The sequence below is a fragment of the Emydura macquarii genome, unplaced genomic scaffold (assembly GCF_026122565.2).
Source record: "Emydura macquarii macquarii isolate MOO-44397 ecotype Brisbane River unplaced genomic scaffold, CSIRO-AGI_Emac_v2 contig_719, whole genome shotgun sequence".
In the NCBI taxonomy this organism is placed as follows: Eukaryota; Metazoa; Chordata; order Testudines; family Chelidae; genus Emydura; species Emydura macquarii.
This window is the reverse complement of record NW_027130856.1, coordinates 10,487,064-10,505,843: the sequence shown is the minus strand read 5'-3', so window position 1 is coordinate 10,505,843 and position 18,780 is coordinate 10,487,064. Positions and strand designations below refer to the sequence as shown.

The following is an 18,780-nucleotide window of genomic DNA, read 5'->3' as shown; positions in this document are numbered from 1 at the left end:
TTCACACAGCCATTACAAATAATATCAGTCTGATTGAAGCTTGGGGGCAGAATCAGACCTGTTCACCACCAGCAGGCGAGGAGAGTATGTGTTGCTACTCCCTATGAGCCTGCCAGTTGAGACATCTTCCACAACTACAGTAAACTCATTTGCCTACAGGGATACAATAGTAAAATATTTTATAGTTAACATTCTGTCCACAGCAGGATGTGACAAGAATTCCTGAGAAGTTTTGGGATATCAATTTGCATCTTTGTTTGATCACTACTACAGACCCAATCCACGTTGGGCAAAGGATCTACAGATCTTTCACTTAAAGAAAGGAAATGCAGATAACCATGGATACACATTACTAGTCTTAGCACTGAGATATGCAGATGTCACAAGTTTTTAAACAGTGAACGAACTTGTGTTTGGATAAACTAAAATATGGATGTGAAGAGAACCTTCCTTCAAATCTAAGCATCACCTACTGATGGCTGCAAACTTGGCCATGAGCATTTCCATCTTGAATTGCTGTTTCTTCAGGAAACTATTCTGTTTTAGACTGAGAACTACTCCACTTCTCTAGACACTAGAAACAGAGTGGATTATAACCTTTAACATGCTTTCTCAGTGCAGCACTGGTTCAATTGCTCCCATCTGAAACATGTTTTACAGCTTCCTTCATGCACTGGTGTTTCTTTGGGTTGTTTAAAATTAAAAGTGGGATGAATCTGCATCTTGACAAAAATGTATCTGCTTTTTCTTTTAAAGACAGACAGTTAATGGCAAAGGGAAAGCAGTAGATTTATCATATTCAGAATTTAATAAAGCATTTGATGCTATGTCTCACAAAATCTTAATTCAAATAGACTTCAGTAATGACATTCATGTGGACTGACAACTGGTTGAAGAAATGTAAACCAAGGTTATGAAAACAATAGTCTAATGAGATATTGCAGAGATCTGCATTAGGTCCCACAGTAGTTAATATCTTCATTAAGAAGTGTTAAATATATATGTAAACTGTACCAATAATTTTATTAAGAATTATGTTCTATTGGAAATATTTGATCAAATTATTTCTGTTAATACAAAAAGGGGCTGTCTGAACTAATGGAAACATAAACCATGCTGCTATATGATAAGGACAGTCAAGTGACAGCTTAATACTCATCATGTGACAGTTATTTTCAGCCAAAGTAAAACTACAGTCTCACATTTCTAGTAACAACTTCATGGTACATAATTCTAGACTGCTTCAGCTAACTGTGAACCTCTAATTCAGTTTTCAAATCTTTGTTTAACTGTGGATGAGAATTTCAGTCACAGCAGCATACAATGGAAAAACTTAATGCACTGACTCATTGGAAGGGAACGCTATTCTTCTAAATTCTTCTAAAGGTTATTTTTGTGAAAAGATTTCTACTAGATAAACTATGTTTTAACAGTTCACTGCACAGAATTTTAATACTATATTTTGGCTGATAGGCACATATACCATTTTTTTTAAATTAGTCCCAGTACCTCCCACAAGTCATCTCTACAAGAGAAGGAGCCATCATTTGCTCAAAGTCACCACTAGTGCATTTAAAGAACTAAGCAAATATTAAAAGATGTTATGTAAATGAGCTTTTTAATTTACGGGCCAGTTTTTGTGACAGTTAAATTTAAAAATGGCTTGGTTAATTTTCAGTGTTAACCTACTTAGTTGCAAAAAATCCAGATAACAGGTCAGCTGAAATGGTAGAACCCAAGAGACTGCAGATCTGACAGCATAACATTACAAGTTTAACTATAATGTACAAATTAACTGATCCCTCCACCACCCACAAGTTCTGACATCTCAATGGGGCATTTGCCCACTCCATTCCAATAGTCTCTCCTCTTCACTAGGTAATTGTCATGCATCTATCTCCCTGAGAGATAGCACCTACCCCTCTTCTAACTATCTCCCATTGACTCATTTAGGCAGCTCCCCACCTAGCATGCTGGCTTTGGGAATGTCTAAGGCACCTATCTCTCCCCATGCATTGTATAGGAGCCTACGTGCTTAACTGAGGCTTTGTGGATTGCAGCGTGTTCCTGTGATTTTTCTAGGCTCCTTGAACACCTAGATATTGTTATGCAGATTTCACGATACTTAAGTACCCTCCTGAATCTATGCCTAAAATCAGAAAGGAAGCGAACAATGGATGAGATACTAGTTAGCACTGGCATTATTATACCTTAGTTACGCTGTTTTTAAACACCTGCACTCAAACTGAACCAAAACTTTATTAAAGCTACTGAAGGTAAGACTTATGGTGTGGCGTCTCTCCTTCTTAAAAAATTAATACAAGTTGGAAGTTAGATCAAAAGTCAGCTCTGAAGGGGGGGAGGGGGAGTCAAACTATGTTGGCTAAAAGAAAACAAGTTCATTCTTAATTCTCTATTAATTCCCTTGACTTGCTACTCTGTTCTTGCTAGTCTTTCGTACTTCCCACGTGTAATCTTGCTGTCTATATAAGTGTCTGCAATACCAGTCATACAAACTGATTAGTTATAGCTAAATATTAGGCCAACCATCACTTTTTAGGCAAGTTCAAATTTACATGGACACATTTTATACTTAGATCTGACCAAAGAACTTTACCATGACATTTATAATTCAGCCTCCAACTTCTGAGTATTGGCATTTAGAATAAGTCTCCTGGACCTGCTATATCTAGGATAACAGCAGCATCAAGCGGTATTATAAGTAGCCCTCTGTTTTCTGTCTTTTCATGTTGCTGGGTATAGGAAAATTTAAGTGAAGTCTCTTTATACTCTGAAGTAACAAAAATGGCACTGTGGGATTCCATTTCTGTGATTAACTTCTGCATCAGACTTGCTGCATCCATAAGTAGAAAAGTGTTGGGTTTTTTCTTCCATAGACATACTGGTCAGTAGTGCTAATAGGACTAAAGTAAGATTGTCTAATTTGTCATAAATCCATCATCTTCACTGTCGAATCAAACTGAAGTGTTTGACAAAAACAAGATATATTTTATTCCAAAATAGAAGATTAAATAACTGTGGCACACCAACAGAAAGTTTATGAAAAGACATGCTTTATACTTTTAGCTAGATATGCTCTTCTCCAGCAGCATGATCCATCTTCACCCCCTCTTGCAAGGAACTAATGTTTGTTGTTCATCTAGCAATATTTAAGATCAAATAGATATTTAAATATACGTCCTCTGAAGTCAGGTCACACACTTTGCACCTCTGAACCAATGCTTTCTTGAATATAAACTAAATACACTTTCTAAATACATTGTAGCTATACACATTAGTTTAGGAACATCCTCATAAAACTAATACATGTTGATAATTATATACAAGTGTCCTTTCCATTTAACTATCATGGTGGCACTGTAGTTTAGTAAGTAAGGCAACACTAACTGCAGCCTCACTGAATACTAAAAGCATCACTCTTGGCTTATTTATGCAAGAAACATGCATCAGGTTATTTTAAACTGATTTACTTTAAATAGATGCAATCCAAACCCACTGTGTAAACACTTATTTTAGTTTAATTTTAATTAGATGATGACACTGTTTAAGGTAAACAACAAACCATTCTTACACAGAAATAAACACACTTTAGTTAAACTGTGAACTTTCATGTAGACAAAGATGGCAAAATGGTTTCAGAAATTTGCAATTAAGCTTTTCACATCTCATTATCTTTGCTACAAAGATCGAAAACATTTAAGCTTCAGAATCATTTGAAGTTGATCAGTTGGCTATACCGATAAAGTATTTGTGATTTAAATGTTTTCATGCTGAAATGGTTAATAATGTTAACATTTCTTCTTAAAGTACTTTTCTGCTGATTGCTATCAGAGATTGCAGGGTTGCAATGCCTCCCTTCCCAGGCCACAAAATGCTATTAATCTGCGAAAAATCTCAGAGACTAAGGACATGTCTACACTACCGAGTGAAGTCAACTTACTTTAAGTCAACTTTCAGCAGCTGATTTTTAGAAGTCGCAGCAGCGTGTCTACACTACGCTGTTTGCGCAGGTCTCCTGCGTTTACACTGAACACTCTTAATTCGAATTGCAAAACGGTGCAATGTGGGTAGCTATCCCACAGTGCAACTAGCCACGGTGGCTGTTGGGATGAGTGTCATCGTCCCATGATGCAACACTGCTTCCCCCTACCTTCTCCTTTCCCTCCCCCCCAACAAACAGGAAAAGTATTTTTGCGTCGTTTTTTTACTCCCCATGCTCGCCATTGCTGCAGAGACATGGAACCAGCTCAACTCTGCACTATAATTGTGAGCGTTACAAATACATCGCAGCTTATCAGATTGGTGGGACCGCATCGTTATGCAGCTGTGGGATGATGATCACTGGCTGCAAAACTTTTGTATGCGAAAGGCAACTTTCCTGGAACTGTGCTCGGCGCTGGCCCCGTCCCTGAAGCGCATGAATACTTGCTTGAGACAATCTCTGATGGTGGAGAAGAGAGTCGCCATCACTCTGTGAAAGCTGGCAACCCCAGACTGTTACCGCTCAGTTGGGAATCAATTCGGAGTTGGTAAATCTACAGTGGGCATCGCCGTGATTCAAGTGTGCAGGGCCATCAACAGACTTTTTCTACGAAGGATAGTGACTTTGGGAAATGTGCAGGACATAGTGGAGGGGTTTGCCATGATGGGGTTCCCAAACTGCAGGGGGGCCACTGATGGGACGCACATCCCTATCTTAGCGCCTGCCCACCTAACAACCGAGTACATAAACTGCAAGGGGTACTTTTCCATGATCCCTATGGATCACAGGGGTCATTTCACCAACATCTATGTGGGGTGGTCTGGGAAGGTGCATGATGTGTGCGTATTTCGTAATTCGGGGCTGTTCTCTAATATGCAGGCGGGCACTTTTTTCCAGACCATGTACTGCAGCCTGGCCAGTCTCCTCAGAGACCGGCTGGGGGCGGGGGCGGACACTAAAGCCCTCGGTCGAGGAGCATTATGGAGGAGCTGCAGCATGACTTTGTCCTTCCTCTGCTCCTCCTGAAGCTCCACAAGCCTCTACAGCATGTCTACCTGGTCCTGCATGATTCGCAGCATCTCCTGCATGGTACTGTGATCATGCTCCATCATTTCTCTGCGAGTCTCCCTGTCCATGTCCATATTCTGGGACAAGGTGAGCCACCACGCTTTTTGCTCTGCAGTGCACAGGGTAAACACAGAGCCTCATTCCATTCCTGACATCCCAGAAGGGTCTGCTTGCTGTGCCCTTACAGAGAGGAACTGCGGAGAGCGTGGGGGGGCGGGGGTGGGGGGAAGTCTCTGCAAGTATTTAACATGCATAGTGTGCCCCTACAGAGAGAGGCACTGAGGACGGCTGGTGAAGGGGGAGTCTCTGCTGGTATTTTAAACCCTTACAGAGAGGAACTGCGGAGAGCATGGGGGGGGGGGGGGGGAGGGAGTCTCTGCTTAAAACAAAGAAGCAGCGGGGTACCAGCAGTGTTCCGTCATGATGCAGGCTCCCTTGATTGCAGCAAAGTATCTTACCACGGAGGGAGGAACAAGGCAGCCCTCCCCTGAAAACTCTTGCGAAGGATAACAGATTACATACATGAAAGTTTCCGTGAGATATCAACTGATGATAAACGTAGCATGTCTCATCACATAAATAAACTGTTCCCTAGGTAACCCCGCAATACAGTCACCGAAATGCCTGAAATCCCCTTTGTGCCCCCACCCAATATAAAAGGACAAAACTCCTAAGAAGAAAAAAATCTCACCAGATGTGCCTTCCACAGGATCATTAGTGCTGTCCTCTGTGCTGCTGGACTGCTCTGGAGTCAGGAACACGTCCTGACTTTCAGGGAGAACTGTTACCTAGCAGCTCTGTGTTCTTGGGGAACCAGGGAGCAAAACCCCAATTGCTCACCTGAATAACCACCCCCTCCCACCACCCTGCAGGCTGCTTGAACCAGAAACCAAAGACATTCTGAATATGAAAAGGCAGGAGACACAACTGAAACCCGCCCATCAAGGGTGAGACAACTCCCCATGCCTCATAAGCATCTCAGTTAGCACATGAATGGAGAACAGAAGCCTCATCTACATTGAAGATGGAACACGCACTGAACTCTGGGACTGGTACAGCAGGGAACGCGCTGAACTCTGGGATTGCTGAAGCAGGGAAGCACTGCATGTTGGGAAATCCCTGCTCTTGATGTAACCGAACTCCTGTACACATCCAGCTCCACAGTTATCAGACCATTCTAGTTATTGATATGCAAAACACTGAAAACTGGTTGCATTGTGAGCTCTCTCTCAAGGAAAGACGCCCTTCCAGGAATGATCAGCTCCTTTTGTCCAGACATTGTTTATCCATAAACAAACCTGGCATCTACAAATCCCCTATCAAAGCTCAAACCTCTGGTCTGATGCTTGGATCCAAACTCTGCATAAGTTCCACTGTAACCTGTCTTCTCTTCCTGACTGATCGTATTGGGGGCTCTGCCAGACTCAAAGCCCTCCAGACCTTGAACTGACAAGCCTGTTCCTGGGAACCTCTGAATGGCATGGAGCGGTGAGATCAACCTCCCCTCCCCCCTTTCTTCCCCCAACACAACTTGTCTCTCTCTCTCTCTCTCTCTCAGTCCAGGTATAACTTTCTACTTTTGTAATCAAACCTGGGATAGCTTTCTCCAATACCCCCAACCGTAATTGTGTAGTACTGTAAGTGTTTGATGGTTTTTCTCTCCTTGTATGGTATTACTATTAGTATCATAAGTTTTATACCTAGCAATAAAATAACTGTTATAATCAAGCTGGTTGCCTCTCTCTCTCTCTCTCTCTCTCTCTCTCTCCAAACTTTATTTTATTCTTTTGTGTCCTTGGTCCCTATCTTGCTCTGTAGTAACGCTTCTCTTACTTAAGCCAAAGATCTCTGGAGTGCCCAAAAATCCTATGGGGTTTGCTCATCAAGGGGGTTACTGCTAGAACAATTGTGGTGTGAAGGGGCATATGAAGGGGACAGCCAGGAAGTGCTACTCTGCCTAGCCTATGGTGTCCAGGGGCAAATGAGGGTGCAGCTCAAGTGCTGTTTGACCCAGCCTGATTGAGTCCAAGGGGCAATTAAGGGGAATAGTCAAAAAGATGCTGTTTGGACCCAGCCTGCTCTATTCTGGTGCGTTGCAAAGGAGCATACACAGGTAACCACTGAAAGTGTGGTGTCACCCAGCCTGTTGAGTTCAGGGACATATAAGGGGTCAGCTGACAGTGCTGATAGCCCGGTCTGCTCAGACGCACTCAGTTAATCTAAAATGTGTGTGTATCTGTGGGGGGGTTTATTTGAATCTGGTGCTGGAGGAACCCAGCCCTGAAAACCTTAGGTCCTGCAGGATAGCTCCATTGGGAGGGGGCTTGTAGTCCTATGAACACACAAGTAACACAAGCAGTACATTAGTAAAATCACACCCCTAGAATCACACCCCTCTTCCAGGAAGGTAACCCTAATAAATGAGCATACCCCAAGGTGAAGGGCAAATCTCGTAACAGAATGGACAGCACACTCTCATGCAGCCTGCTCTCCTCAGCCTCCTCCTCGTCCACAAAGTCTTCATCATTGTCCATGGACTGTGACCTAGCGGAGGTATTGATGCTGTGGGGCGGCACCATGGTGGGATCGCCACCAAGAATTGCATGCACCTCATCTTAGGAGCGGCATGTTTTGGGCGAGGAGCCAGAACAGCTGTTAGCTTCCCTGGCTTTCTGATATGACTCACGCAGTTCCTTGAACTTCACGCGGCACTGCTGAGCATCCCTCGTGTCCCTTCTCCAGCATGCCTTGGGATATCTTCCCATAAATGTCCAGATTCCTTATGCTGGCTCTGAGCTGAGCCAGAACAGACTCCTTGCCCCACAGACCGATGAGGTCTAAGACCTCTGGTTGACTCCATGCTGGAGCGCGTTTGGGCTTTGCAGTAGCCATGCAGAGAACAGTGACAAAGCTCTGTCCACGTTGGCAGCACAGGAAATGAAAATTCAAGTCTTCCCAGGGCTTGAGGGGAGGGGACATTTCCTGGTAGCATGAACACAGAGCAGCACAGTGCAACTGTCCAGAGGGGTCAAAACGGGGCATTGTGGGATACCTCCCAGAGGCCAATAAATTCAATTTAAGTGAAGTTGTGTCTACACTGACACTAAATCGAATTAACAAATTCGATTTAGGCGCTATGCCACTTGCAGAGGTGGTCTTATTAAGTCAATTTTCGAGGCGACAATTCGAAATAAGAGTGGTGCCAGTGTAGACGCAGGTCGACGTAAGTGACTTTACGTCGACCTACGTCGCCAGTGTAGACCAGGCCTCTGTCATCCTGTTTCATTGCTATGAGCTGAAAAAAAGCAGCAAAGTTTCACTCATCCACGGAATTAATTCAGTCAAATGCCTGCCTATATGTCCCTATTGATAACAGGGAGACAGTCACCTTAAAAAAGATTAAATTTAGAATCAGGTAAGGATTATTTTGGTGTTGTAGGATGGTAGGGAAAGGTGTTATTTCTAAGTCTGAAATCCTGTCAATCTGTTTGACAATACAAAGCACAGCGGGACGTTGGTCTTTTAAAACAAACTGGAGGAAAGTCCAACTTTCCATCTCCAAAGTGAAATTCTTCAACTATTGCTTTTCTTTGTATTGAAGACTGCAGATCCTTTCACAATGCTGGGTAAGAAGTATTGTCCTTGCTTGTAAGAGCATTTTGAGCCACAGTCCTACTCCTACTTAAACAAACACCAGAACTAGTGACTTGGAAACTGTGTGTGAATCACTGACAACTTCCCAATAAAAAAAACATATACAAAAGTTTTACCTAGATTTTAGTGTGTTCATTACTTTAGTGGATCCTACTCTTTTTAAAGAAGTTATTCTATACTCCATTTCAGGCTGTGTTCACAATGAGAATGCTGATGCCCAAAAAAAGACATTAAAGATTAGAAACAAAGAAAAAACATGATGCCTAACTATCTAAGGATAATAAAATAGTATCCTACTGTTTCTTTTAACATTGTACATTTTCATTTAAAATGGATCAGAACTACTTCTTCCAGTAATGCAATCCTGCTAATGTTCAATGAACTTATTTTTGTGTATTAAAAATATGTATTTCCACTATCTGACCACATGGTTACAGAAACAAAGTGAACTACGATCACAAGATAGTATTCGTTCACCTTATCTAGAAAAGGTATATTTCAACAGAAGAGTAGCATTACTTTCAGGTCACAGTTTACACAGCAGTTAACATCCTCAGCATACAACTGCTTGCTTAAATTAACAATGCAAAGCACTATTACATTGCCTCAATACATATTGCTAAAGCAGGATTCTTACCCACCATTTAGGTTTCAATTTTGCAGTAGTGTATACCAAAAGTAGAATAAATGGAATTTAAAAAATGATTCAGATGTAGGATTATAGGTTATTTTTAATAGAAAGTTTATTCTATGCTCTCCCTGACTCATCTTCTGTCCCATAACAGTAGTAAGCCTCAAGTGTTAAGGAAATATATTCTCTCGTTATTTCAGTGATCTGCAGACAATGCAATGCCCTGCAATGTGAGATTCTGACTGAGATGCAACTCCTTTGGATAATTATAAGGCAGTGGATTCAGTGTCTTGTCCAAGTGTCCTCATTTTGGAATAGCACCTGCAATGAATGACCCTCAAAAGTCTGTAAAGTGAAGAAAGAGATGAGGGAAAGAATATTTTGGGATACATTACTTGAGGGAGGAAAACACAGAATAAGAACTCCCATAAAGCTTATTTTATTGACTGTGGCAGCAAGTGCTTTTGCCCATTTAAGGAACATCTCTGACTTTAGGAATGTGGTCATTCAATCTCAGTAGGCCTTCTGTCTTCATGGATAAAATGCACCATAATTACATCTATCTGGAATATAGAATGCTGAAAGATGAAAAAGGACCAAGATTCCTTACATTCAAGCCAGATAATTGATTAGACAAGAAGAACAAATGAAGGTTTACTAATACACATTAAATACATTTCCCAAGGAAAATGTCATGTTGTAGGTATCTGTCAGATAGAAAAGCTGCTTTCTCACTGCATTGTAGGAGCATGCTATGCAGTAACTATTTGTATTAGCACTTGTGACCGGAAAATTTGAGCACCTTATAGGTGTTCTTTCAGCTGGTCTTCCTATCAAAACTACCTACAGTAGATATTCATGTGCTGCATTCACACAGACTGAAAGTCATGGGTAATCAATCACTACAGAAGGTCAGGATTAAAAACAAGCCAGTGATTTGCAATTAGGATGAAGAGTTCTATTTGACAATGAAAAATTTTATTTGAGAAAAAAATACTGCATTAAATCTAACTGTGTTTCTAATTCTATTTTTGCAACATTAGCTGCACTTCTGCTATCCACTAGAATTTCATTTCTCCAACAGCCTACAAAGTATAATTCCAAACTTCTAATGGCCAGACATTATGTAGGCAAGCTAATAACATCAAGATACCCACTTCCAAAGCTTTAGGTCTTCAGTCCACGCACATGGGGAAATAAATGCCATTTTCTCTAGTGCCTATACAAAGCATGCCATAGTGCAAAAAACTAAAATATGCAACACTAATCTTGACCAAAAAAGACTTACTATCTGTATGTAGTTACTATTCGCATCTTTCTATACAGAAATCTAACAGCAAATTAGATTATGGAGTAAAACTGACCATGCTGCATAGTTAAAGTTGAAATTTGCTTCCTGTAATTAACCAAGCTTCCAAATGCACACACCCCAACTTCAAAACTAGTCTACTGCTTCCATTTAATCCTAGGCTACAATGTATAAAAAGGACAGGGCAAGTCAGTTACAAAAACTATGGATGTTTAAAAATTTCCAACACTTGCCACAGTCCTCTCTCACTAGTCTTCTCTGAAACACCTACAAAATTCACTCTATTGTACTACTTAACAAATAAAGAGACCTTTTCCTAGTTTTGAACAGATCAGATAGCAATGATTTAGATGTTTTAATATAAAGATTTGATCAAATGAAAGCAAAAAACAAGACTACATGTGTATATTTAAGCTTATCCTCAGCTTGATGCAGTCATTGAGAAGTATGTATGGGGCAAGTGTGGATGTCTATGATAGAGAGGAATAGAGAGAAGAGTAGTTGTCAGAGGAAGGAGTCACATGAAAGTAGATTTGTGGATTTCCAGTTAATCTTTCCAAACCAGAGGTGTGATATGTAGACTGTGAGGACAGAAATTAGATGTAGAGACAATGTCCAGGAAGGAATGGGGAGGGGAGGGGTGTAATTTTGTGGGGCTTGGAAGGTCCCTTGACATTGCTGTGTGGCTTGCAGGTAATCCTGTATAAGCAATTCTTAAAATATTTAAGATTTAAAGGCATTACTAGACAAAAACCCAGTCTACCTAAAGTTTGAAAAAATGTTGTCTTCAGATAATACATATTATAGTTCTCATGAAGTGCTAGAAAGCCTGCCAATTCCAAATTAAGGTGCGGCTTACAAAAACACTAAAGACTTTAACAAAAAAAAAAATCAGTAAATGCACAGAAGGTTACCCAAACAATCTTAGGTCAGTCCTCATGGCACGACCGCCAACTGCCAGAAACAAAACCTCATCCATCTAGTCAATTTTCAATAAGAAAAATTTTTCCAATCATGATAAAATTAAGCTGTGTAGTGGTGCTGGAGTTTCATACTCAGTGTTGGATTTTTTTTAGAAAATGTACTCTCAAGGGATTTGTCTGAAGCATGAGATTTATATCTTAAAGATTCTTTATTTCCTCTAAACTAATGTAAAAGGCTAAGATGTGTACACCAGTTTAGACAGCTAGAAATCTGGACTAAATTTTTTCTTTGCAAAAAAACTCCAGCCATGAAAGGTTCAACCCCTGCTTATAAATGTAAATTCCAAGTCAGCAGAAGGCAGTGACCGCTTCATGCTCAGCACAGGTATTAACTGGAACAGGGTGGGATGGGATATTTCAGGGAGACGATCTTGTCCGGGGCACAAGCGTCTGAGGACTGAAGCAAATAAAAAGGTGGGCAGAGCAGGGCTGCTCACAAGGAAGCGAGGGTGGGGGGACAGACAGCGAGTGGACAGGTAGGCGGCCAAGGGGCAGAGGTCGGGTGCTATCGCCCGGCCGGGGGAAATGAGCGAAGCACCCCTCACCAGAAAGCGGCGGAGTCACGGATAGAGGAGCAAGCACTAGGGCGGGGACCCTCGGGGCGCTGGCAGGTGGTGGGTGTGTGTCTCCTCATGCAGAGAAGCCTCAAGGAAGTCGGACTCTCCCCCCCACCCAGCCCAGTCACGGAGAGGTTCTAGCCTGGCTTGTCTCTTCCCTCCGGGAAGGTGCCCGATCCCGGCCCGGGGTGTCTGTCACTGCCCCACGTGGTCAGGTCCTACCGCGGCGACAGGCCCCGGGCCGGGAGTGTCGCTCCCCCGGGGGCGGGCGGGCAGGTAGGGGCCCGGCTGGTGTGACTCACCCATGCCGGCAGCTCGGCCGAGGAGACGCTGAGCCGCACCGCCCGCTCCTCGTCCTGCAGGAAGGCGAGGGCCCGGCCCAGGCGGGAGCTCTTGCCGCCGCGGTGCCTGCGCAGCCAGAAGAGCCCGAGCAGGGCGAGGAGGACCCAGCTGAAGCTCAGCCCCAGGTAGCCCAGCACGTAGACGGGGAAGATCAGCGCGAAGCTCCGCGCGAACTGCGACACCAGCCCCGACACGTCGACGCTCAGCATCGGGGGAGGCTCCGGCACCGGCTCCTCGGCTGCTGCCTTGCCCGCCACGGCGGGGTCTGGCCCCGACCCGGCGCCGGGGGGCTGCTGGGCCCGGGACCCGCTCATGTTCTGCCGGCGGCGGCCGCTGCTCCTCGGGCGCTGGCTCCGGGCGGGCAGAGGGGCAGGGCTTGGGCGGCGGCACCTCGCATCCTGCGCTCAGCCCCGCTCGCCGCTCACTGACACCAACGGCCGCCCGCTTCCGGGTGCCGAGTGGCGGCGGCGGCGGCCCAGCCCGCCGAGGGAGGGGCGGCGCAACGGCGCGGCCCAGCCGCAGACCCGTCCGCTCGAGTCGCCTGCCCGCTGCGGGGCGTCGCCCTGTCGCCGTCTCCCTCAGCCTGCTGCTGCCGCGTCTGTTGGCGCCGAACGGGACACCCGACCGATCCCTCCCGAGAGGCGGGCCCGAGCGAGCGCCCGCCGCCGCGTCAAGCCTGTCCCCCGGGCCTGAGCCCCGGTGAACATCAAAACAAGGGACCCGCCTCGGCCTTCCCGCGGGACGCGCAGCACGTGGGACCCTTGGCGCCCTGCTGGGAGGCAGGGCCGGCTCCCTTAGGCCTTCTGCACCGGGGCTCTGGGAGGGGGGCTGTAGCTGCACCATCACTGAAGCTGGCTCTGGGCCAGTCCCGCGTGCAAAGCCAAACAGTGCCTCTGCCTCACACCACTTCCATGCTTCCTTCAAAGGCTCCTGGGAGCCAGCCAGAGCTGTCCAACTCCGCCCCCGCCTGCAGGCACAGCATCCTAGGTTCCTTCAGGTGGTTCTGGTGTAATAATCAGAGGATCAAAGGCCAATCTTGCCGGAATGGAGAAGGGAACTGGGGCCTGACACCGAGGGGGAGGCAGGGCTGGCTGTACTCCAAATGGTGCCCTGGCCACAAAGGGTATTCAGTGCCCTTTCCTCTTCCCCCCCCCCCCCCCCATTTGTTAAATTTTTGAATCCCTTCTTTTTTATTAAAACAGCGAGAGCTCTGGCACCTTAAAGACTAACAAATTTATTTAGGAATAAACTTTCGTGGGCAGAAACCCACTTCATCGGATGCATGTATTGCATTTGTAGCCCATTTCAAGACTTTGATGCATGATTTCCATGCATGATTTATCTCTGAATTTGCATGCTAGAATCTGTGTTTATTCTACAAAGTTCCAGAACATTCTAGGAAGTCAGTAAAAAGTGAATCCACATACAGAATATTTTAAATGTTTTACTTCAGTCTATTTTTCCTTTTTTTTCTAATAACAAAAACAGCACCCCAAGCCTGACACTCCAGGCAATTGCCTGCCATTAAATCCGGCCTTGAGGGGATTTAGAGGATGGCTGGTCAAAAATCAGGGAGAAGGACCATTGATGGGAAACATGAGACAAACCCACTTTTGGGGGTCACAGAAAGGAGGACTCCCCAAGTATGGATGTAAATTGTGCTTGCCATACACCACACCACCTCCTTCTCTTCCACCCTTGTTCCCTGTGGCTGTTTTTCTCCTCATCACTCTCACTTTGTAGTCATACTAGTGGTTGGCAAGAGGCTGCTTCCTGTTACACCCCAGATGGGCAACTGCCTTCCACATATTTTGCACCCATAACTAGCAGCAACAAGAGATAACACAAAATAAACTTAAGTGAGTAGCTTCAAAGAAGTCACCAGCCACTTCCTCTACTTCTCAGCTACATCAGGTTTTCCTGTGGTTTTCCCCACCTCAACTCTACTATTGCAGGCTCTGCCATCCTACTATTAATAGTACAGTGGTGCCTAGAGGCCCCGGTCAATATCAGGCTTCTTTTATACTAAGTGCTGTACAAGCACATATTTAGCCCAGGTTTACACTCAAACCTTACATTGGTATAGCTATATCTCTCAGGCCAGGTCTACATTATACACTAAAGCTTTGCTTACAATACACAGTTTTGTCGACAAAAGTCTGCTTTCATCAACAAAACAGTGGAAGTGTACCCACAAAACAGTGAAGGTGTGCCCACTGATACACTCTTCCCACTGATGTAATTCCCATGCTATGCCAAGATAATAAAACCTCCTTGACAAGAGGCATAAGACTTTCTGTGATGTAGTTAGACCAACGCAGCATCAGTATAGATATAGACACTGTGCTTGGTTATGTCACCCTAATTGGCCTCCAGGAAGTGTCTCACAATGCCAGCTCATCCTGACCACTCTGGTCAACAGTTTGAACTCCATTGCCCTGAAGGTACACAGGTATGTGCCCCTCTCCCATTTAAAGGCTCAAGAATTTTGAAATTCCTCTTCCTATTTGCTCAGCGTGCACAGTTCACATAGCATCTTCCCAGTTGACCATGCCAGCTTTCCACAGTAGATGTGCTCCCACATAGAGTAAACCAGACCTGTCGGATCTGCTGAGTCTATGGAGAGAGGAGGTAGTGCAGTTTCAGCTTCCCTCCAGCTATAGGAACTTTGATACTTATGGGCTGATTGCTATTGGCATCATGGGCGGTGGATATAATAGGCCAGGGAAGGTGGCGCAGCCACTGCCACCCTGCTGCTGGATGCCTGGGCCATGGTAGCCACACCTCTTCCATCCTGCACACCACCCCCTCCCTGGCATTTGCTGCATGCGACTGGGCTCAGAGCCCCTCTGGGCAGCCTAGGCTCAGGACTGCTCCGGGTGCTGGCTGGGGACTGGGGCTGCTCTGGGCGCTAGCCAGGCATCACCAGGGACCGGGGCTGCTGCGGGGCCTGGCCAGGTGCTGGGGCTGCTCTGGGTGCTGGCCCGGCTGTGCTGATGGGCTGACAGGCAAGAGCAGGGAGGCGGAAGGGGTAAAGTGGAGGGTGGGGCCTCGGGTGGAAGGGGCACCTCCTTTGAGGAGGTTAGCCCCTGCTTTGCCCCTTCCACCTGAGACCCCACCTTCCACTTTACCCCTTGCCTGTGGAAAAGAGTACCAATATTCAGAATAGTTTCCCTAATTGATTGTACTAACCCCCTTCGCAAACCACAAACAAACCCTTTGTCCCTTCTTGCCAGTTCCCTCTAACCACCCCACATCCAGCAAACTCATCATATTTGGGACTCATGCAGAGCTGTGTGCTAGCCAAGGGACAGTGAGAAAGAGGTGTGTGTAACTTTTGTGATTCACAGGAATAAGCACACTCACAATACTGTTTCTGTTCATTGTTTCTTTGGCTTCTGCAGATGTGCCCCTGAGGATCCATTCCTTCATACCAGCAGAGCAACTCTGTCAGATAAGATGGCAAACCAGGAGAAGTATGTTTCGCAAAGTGCTGCAGTCAACAGACATAGCACATAGTGAAACAAGAGTATGGAGGGAGAAAAATAATGAAAGACTCAGGCTGGAAAGGACACAGGGGCAGACAGACGGGCAGAGCAGATGATAAAGCTCCTGGAAGGCCAGACAGTGATGCTGAAGTCCCTCATTACCCTGCAGTCCAAGCACATCCGTGCACGCCTCCCCCTGCAGCCAATACAGAATTCCGTTCCATGTCCTCCCCAAACTCTCCCACCGCATTCCTCCTGTGTTCCCGAGCCATCAGAGTACCCCATGCACTCCATGCCAAGAGACTGGTTTCACAATAATAGCTGGAGTTACACACAGCTATGAGAGCCCTAACCAAGAGACTGTTCCTCATTGCTATGTCCTCTGTTTCACCAAATATTTATATTTTGTCCTGTTATTAAACTTGAGTATTTGAAATAAAATGAGTCTGTATTTGCATCATACACATGTTGGTCAGTGCTAACATTCAAACACAGTGACTATAGGCAGGAATATTTGCTCAGTACAATTAACACTCAGGAAGCAGGTACTACAGGGGTCATTCAAGGTGGCAAGTAAACATTGTCTTGCCAAATGCATCACATAAAGACTGGGAATCACTGTCAAAATGCTCCTTCAAAGCCTCCCTAATTCGAATAGCCACTTGCTGTGCTCCTCTAACTGCCTGGGTATCTTGCTGCTCAAAATCAGTAGAAGCCAATCAATCTCAGCACTCCACCGCTGAAGAAACTTTTCCCCCTTCGCTTCGCAAATATTATGCTGAGTACAGCAGGCTGCAATGACCATTGGAATATTTTCCTCACTGACGTCTAACCAGCCTAATACTATCTGATAGATATGGCACAAACAAAGGTATTTCCTCTTAATTTGGAAAGGACAAAGCCTGCCCTGAAATACATTGTACCATTGGCTTAAATAGGACAGTACAGTTTGTAAATTAGTTCAGGACTTAGAATCATAGAAGATTAGGGTTCGAAGGGACCTCAGGAGGTCATCTACTCCAAGCCCCTGCTCAAAGCAGGACCAACCTCAGCTAAATCATCCCAGCCAGGGCTTTTCAAGCCACATCTTAAAAACCTGTAAGAATGGAGTTTCCACTGCCTCCCTAGGTAACCCATTCCAGTGCTTCACCACCCTGCTAGTGAAAAAGTTTTTCCTAATATCCAATCTAGACCTCCCCCATTGCAACTTGAGACTATTGCTCCTAGTTCTGTCACCCACTAGCACTGAGAATAGCCTAGCTCCATCCTCCCTAGAACTCCCTTGCAGATAGTTAAAGGCTGCTATCAAATCCCCCCTCATTCTTCTCTGCTAAAGACTAAACAAACCTAGTTCCCTCAGCCTTTCCTGATAAGTCATGTGTTCCAGCCCCCTAATCGTTTTTGTTGCCCTCTGTTGGACTCTTTCCAGTTTGTAGTGAGGCCCAAAACTGGACACAGTACTCCAAATGAGGCCTCACCAGTGCCAAATTGAGGGGAATAATCACTTCCCTTGGTCTGCTGGCAATGCTCCTACTAATGCAGCCCAATATTCCATTAATCTTCTTGGCAACAAGGGCACACTGTTGACTCATTCTTGTCCATTGGAACCCCGAGATCCTTTTCTACAGAATTGCTGCCTAGTCAGTCAGTCCTCAGTCTGTAGCAATGGATGGGATTCTTTCATCCTAAGTGCAGGACTCTTATCCTTGTTGAACCTCATCAGATTTCTTTTGGCCCAATCCTTCAATTTGTCTACATCATTCTGTATCCTAGTCTTACCCTCCAAGTTATCTACCACTCCCCCCAGCTTAGTGTCCTCTGCAAACTTGCTAAGGGTGCAATCCACCCCATCCTCCAGATCATTAATGAAGATGTTGAACAAAACCAGCCCCAGCACCGACCCCTGGGCACTCTGCTTATTACTGGCTGCCAACTAGACATCGAGCCATTGAGCATGATGATCTAGCCAGCTCTCTATCCTTCATATAGTCCATTCATCCAACCCATACTTCTGTAACTTGCTGATAAAAATACTTTTGGAGACCGTATCAAAAGCTTTGCTAAAGTCAAGGTATATCACATCCACTGCTTTCCCCACATCCACAGAGCCAGTCATCTCATCATAGAAAGGAATCAGGTTGGTCAGGCATGATTTGCTCTTGGTGAATCCATGCGGATTGTTCATGATCACCTTCATCTCTTCCAAGTGCCTCAAAATGGATTCCCTGAGGACCTGCTCCATGATTTTTCCATGACTTGGGTACTTGTGTTTGTTCTTATATACGGGAACATCACAATACATTTCATTATATGTTATTTCACATAAAGCACCTTTATCCAGGGAATCAAACCAGTATTTATTTTGGTTCAGTTCAGGTTTGTGTTCAGTTGCATTCAGCTTGTTTGGGTTCAGTTCCTGTTGAAGCCACCAAAGAAAAAAAATGGTTCAGTTACCAATTCAAAATGGTTCATATTACATCTTAGTCATAGTGGAAGTAAATTCAAAAAAGAGTTGAAACTTAAAATTGAATTTATTTTGATTTTTGAACGTTTATTTTTTACCATTAGCTTTATGTGACATTCCCTAGAGATTCTGTGTTGTCAGATAAACTCAATTTTTTAATGAACAATTTGTTTGAGCAAACTAAAACAGCATATTCTAATATTTGCTCTGTCATATTGGACTGCTGTGGTGAAAGGATAAATCTGAAACCTGAAAATGTTCTTTCTCACCTATGTTCTCAC

General features: G+C 44.7%; 1 protein-coding gene across 3 annotated transcripts in view; it reads right to left on the bottom strand.

Moving 5' to 3' along the window:
* The window catches only part of ESYT2 (extended synaptotagmin 2), a 140,979-nt gene extending 127,530 nt beyond the window's left edge, over positions 1-13,449 (bottom strand). For all 3 annotated transcript variants that reach the window (XM_067542695.1, XM_067542696.1, XM_067542697.1), the window contains exon 1: positions 12,508-13,449. In XM_067542695.1, coding sequence (XP_067398796.1) covers positions 12,508-12,861 — 354 coding nt within the window. In that variant the 5' untranslated portion in view covers positions 12,862-13,449. The remainder of the gene's footprint in view (positions 1-12,507) is intronic.
* Between the last annotated feature and the right edge of the window lie 5,331 nt (positions 13,450-18,780).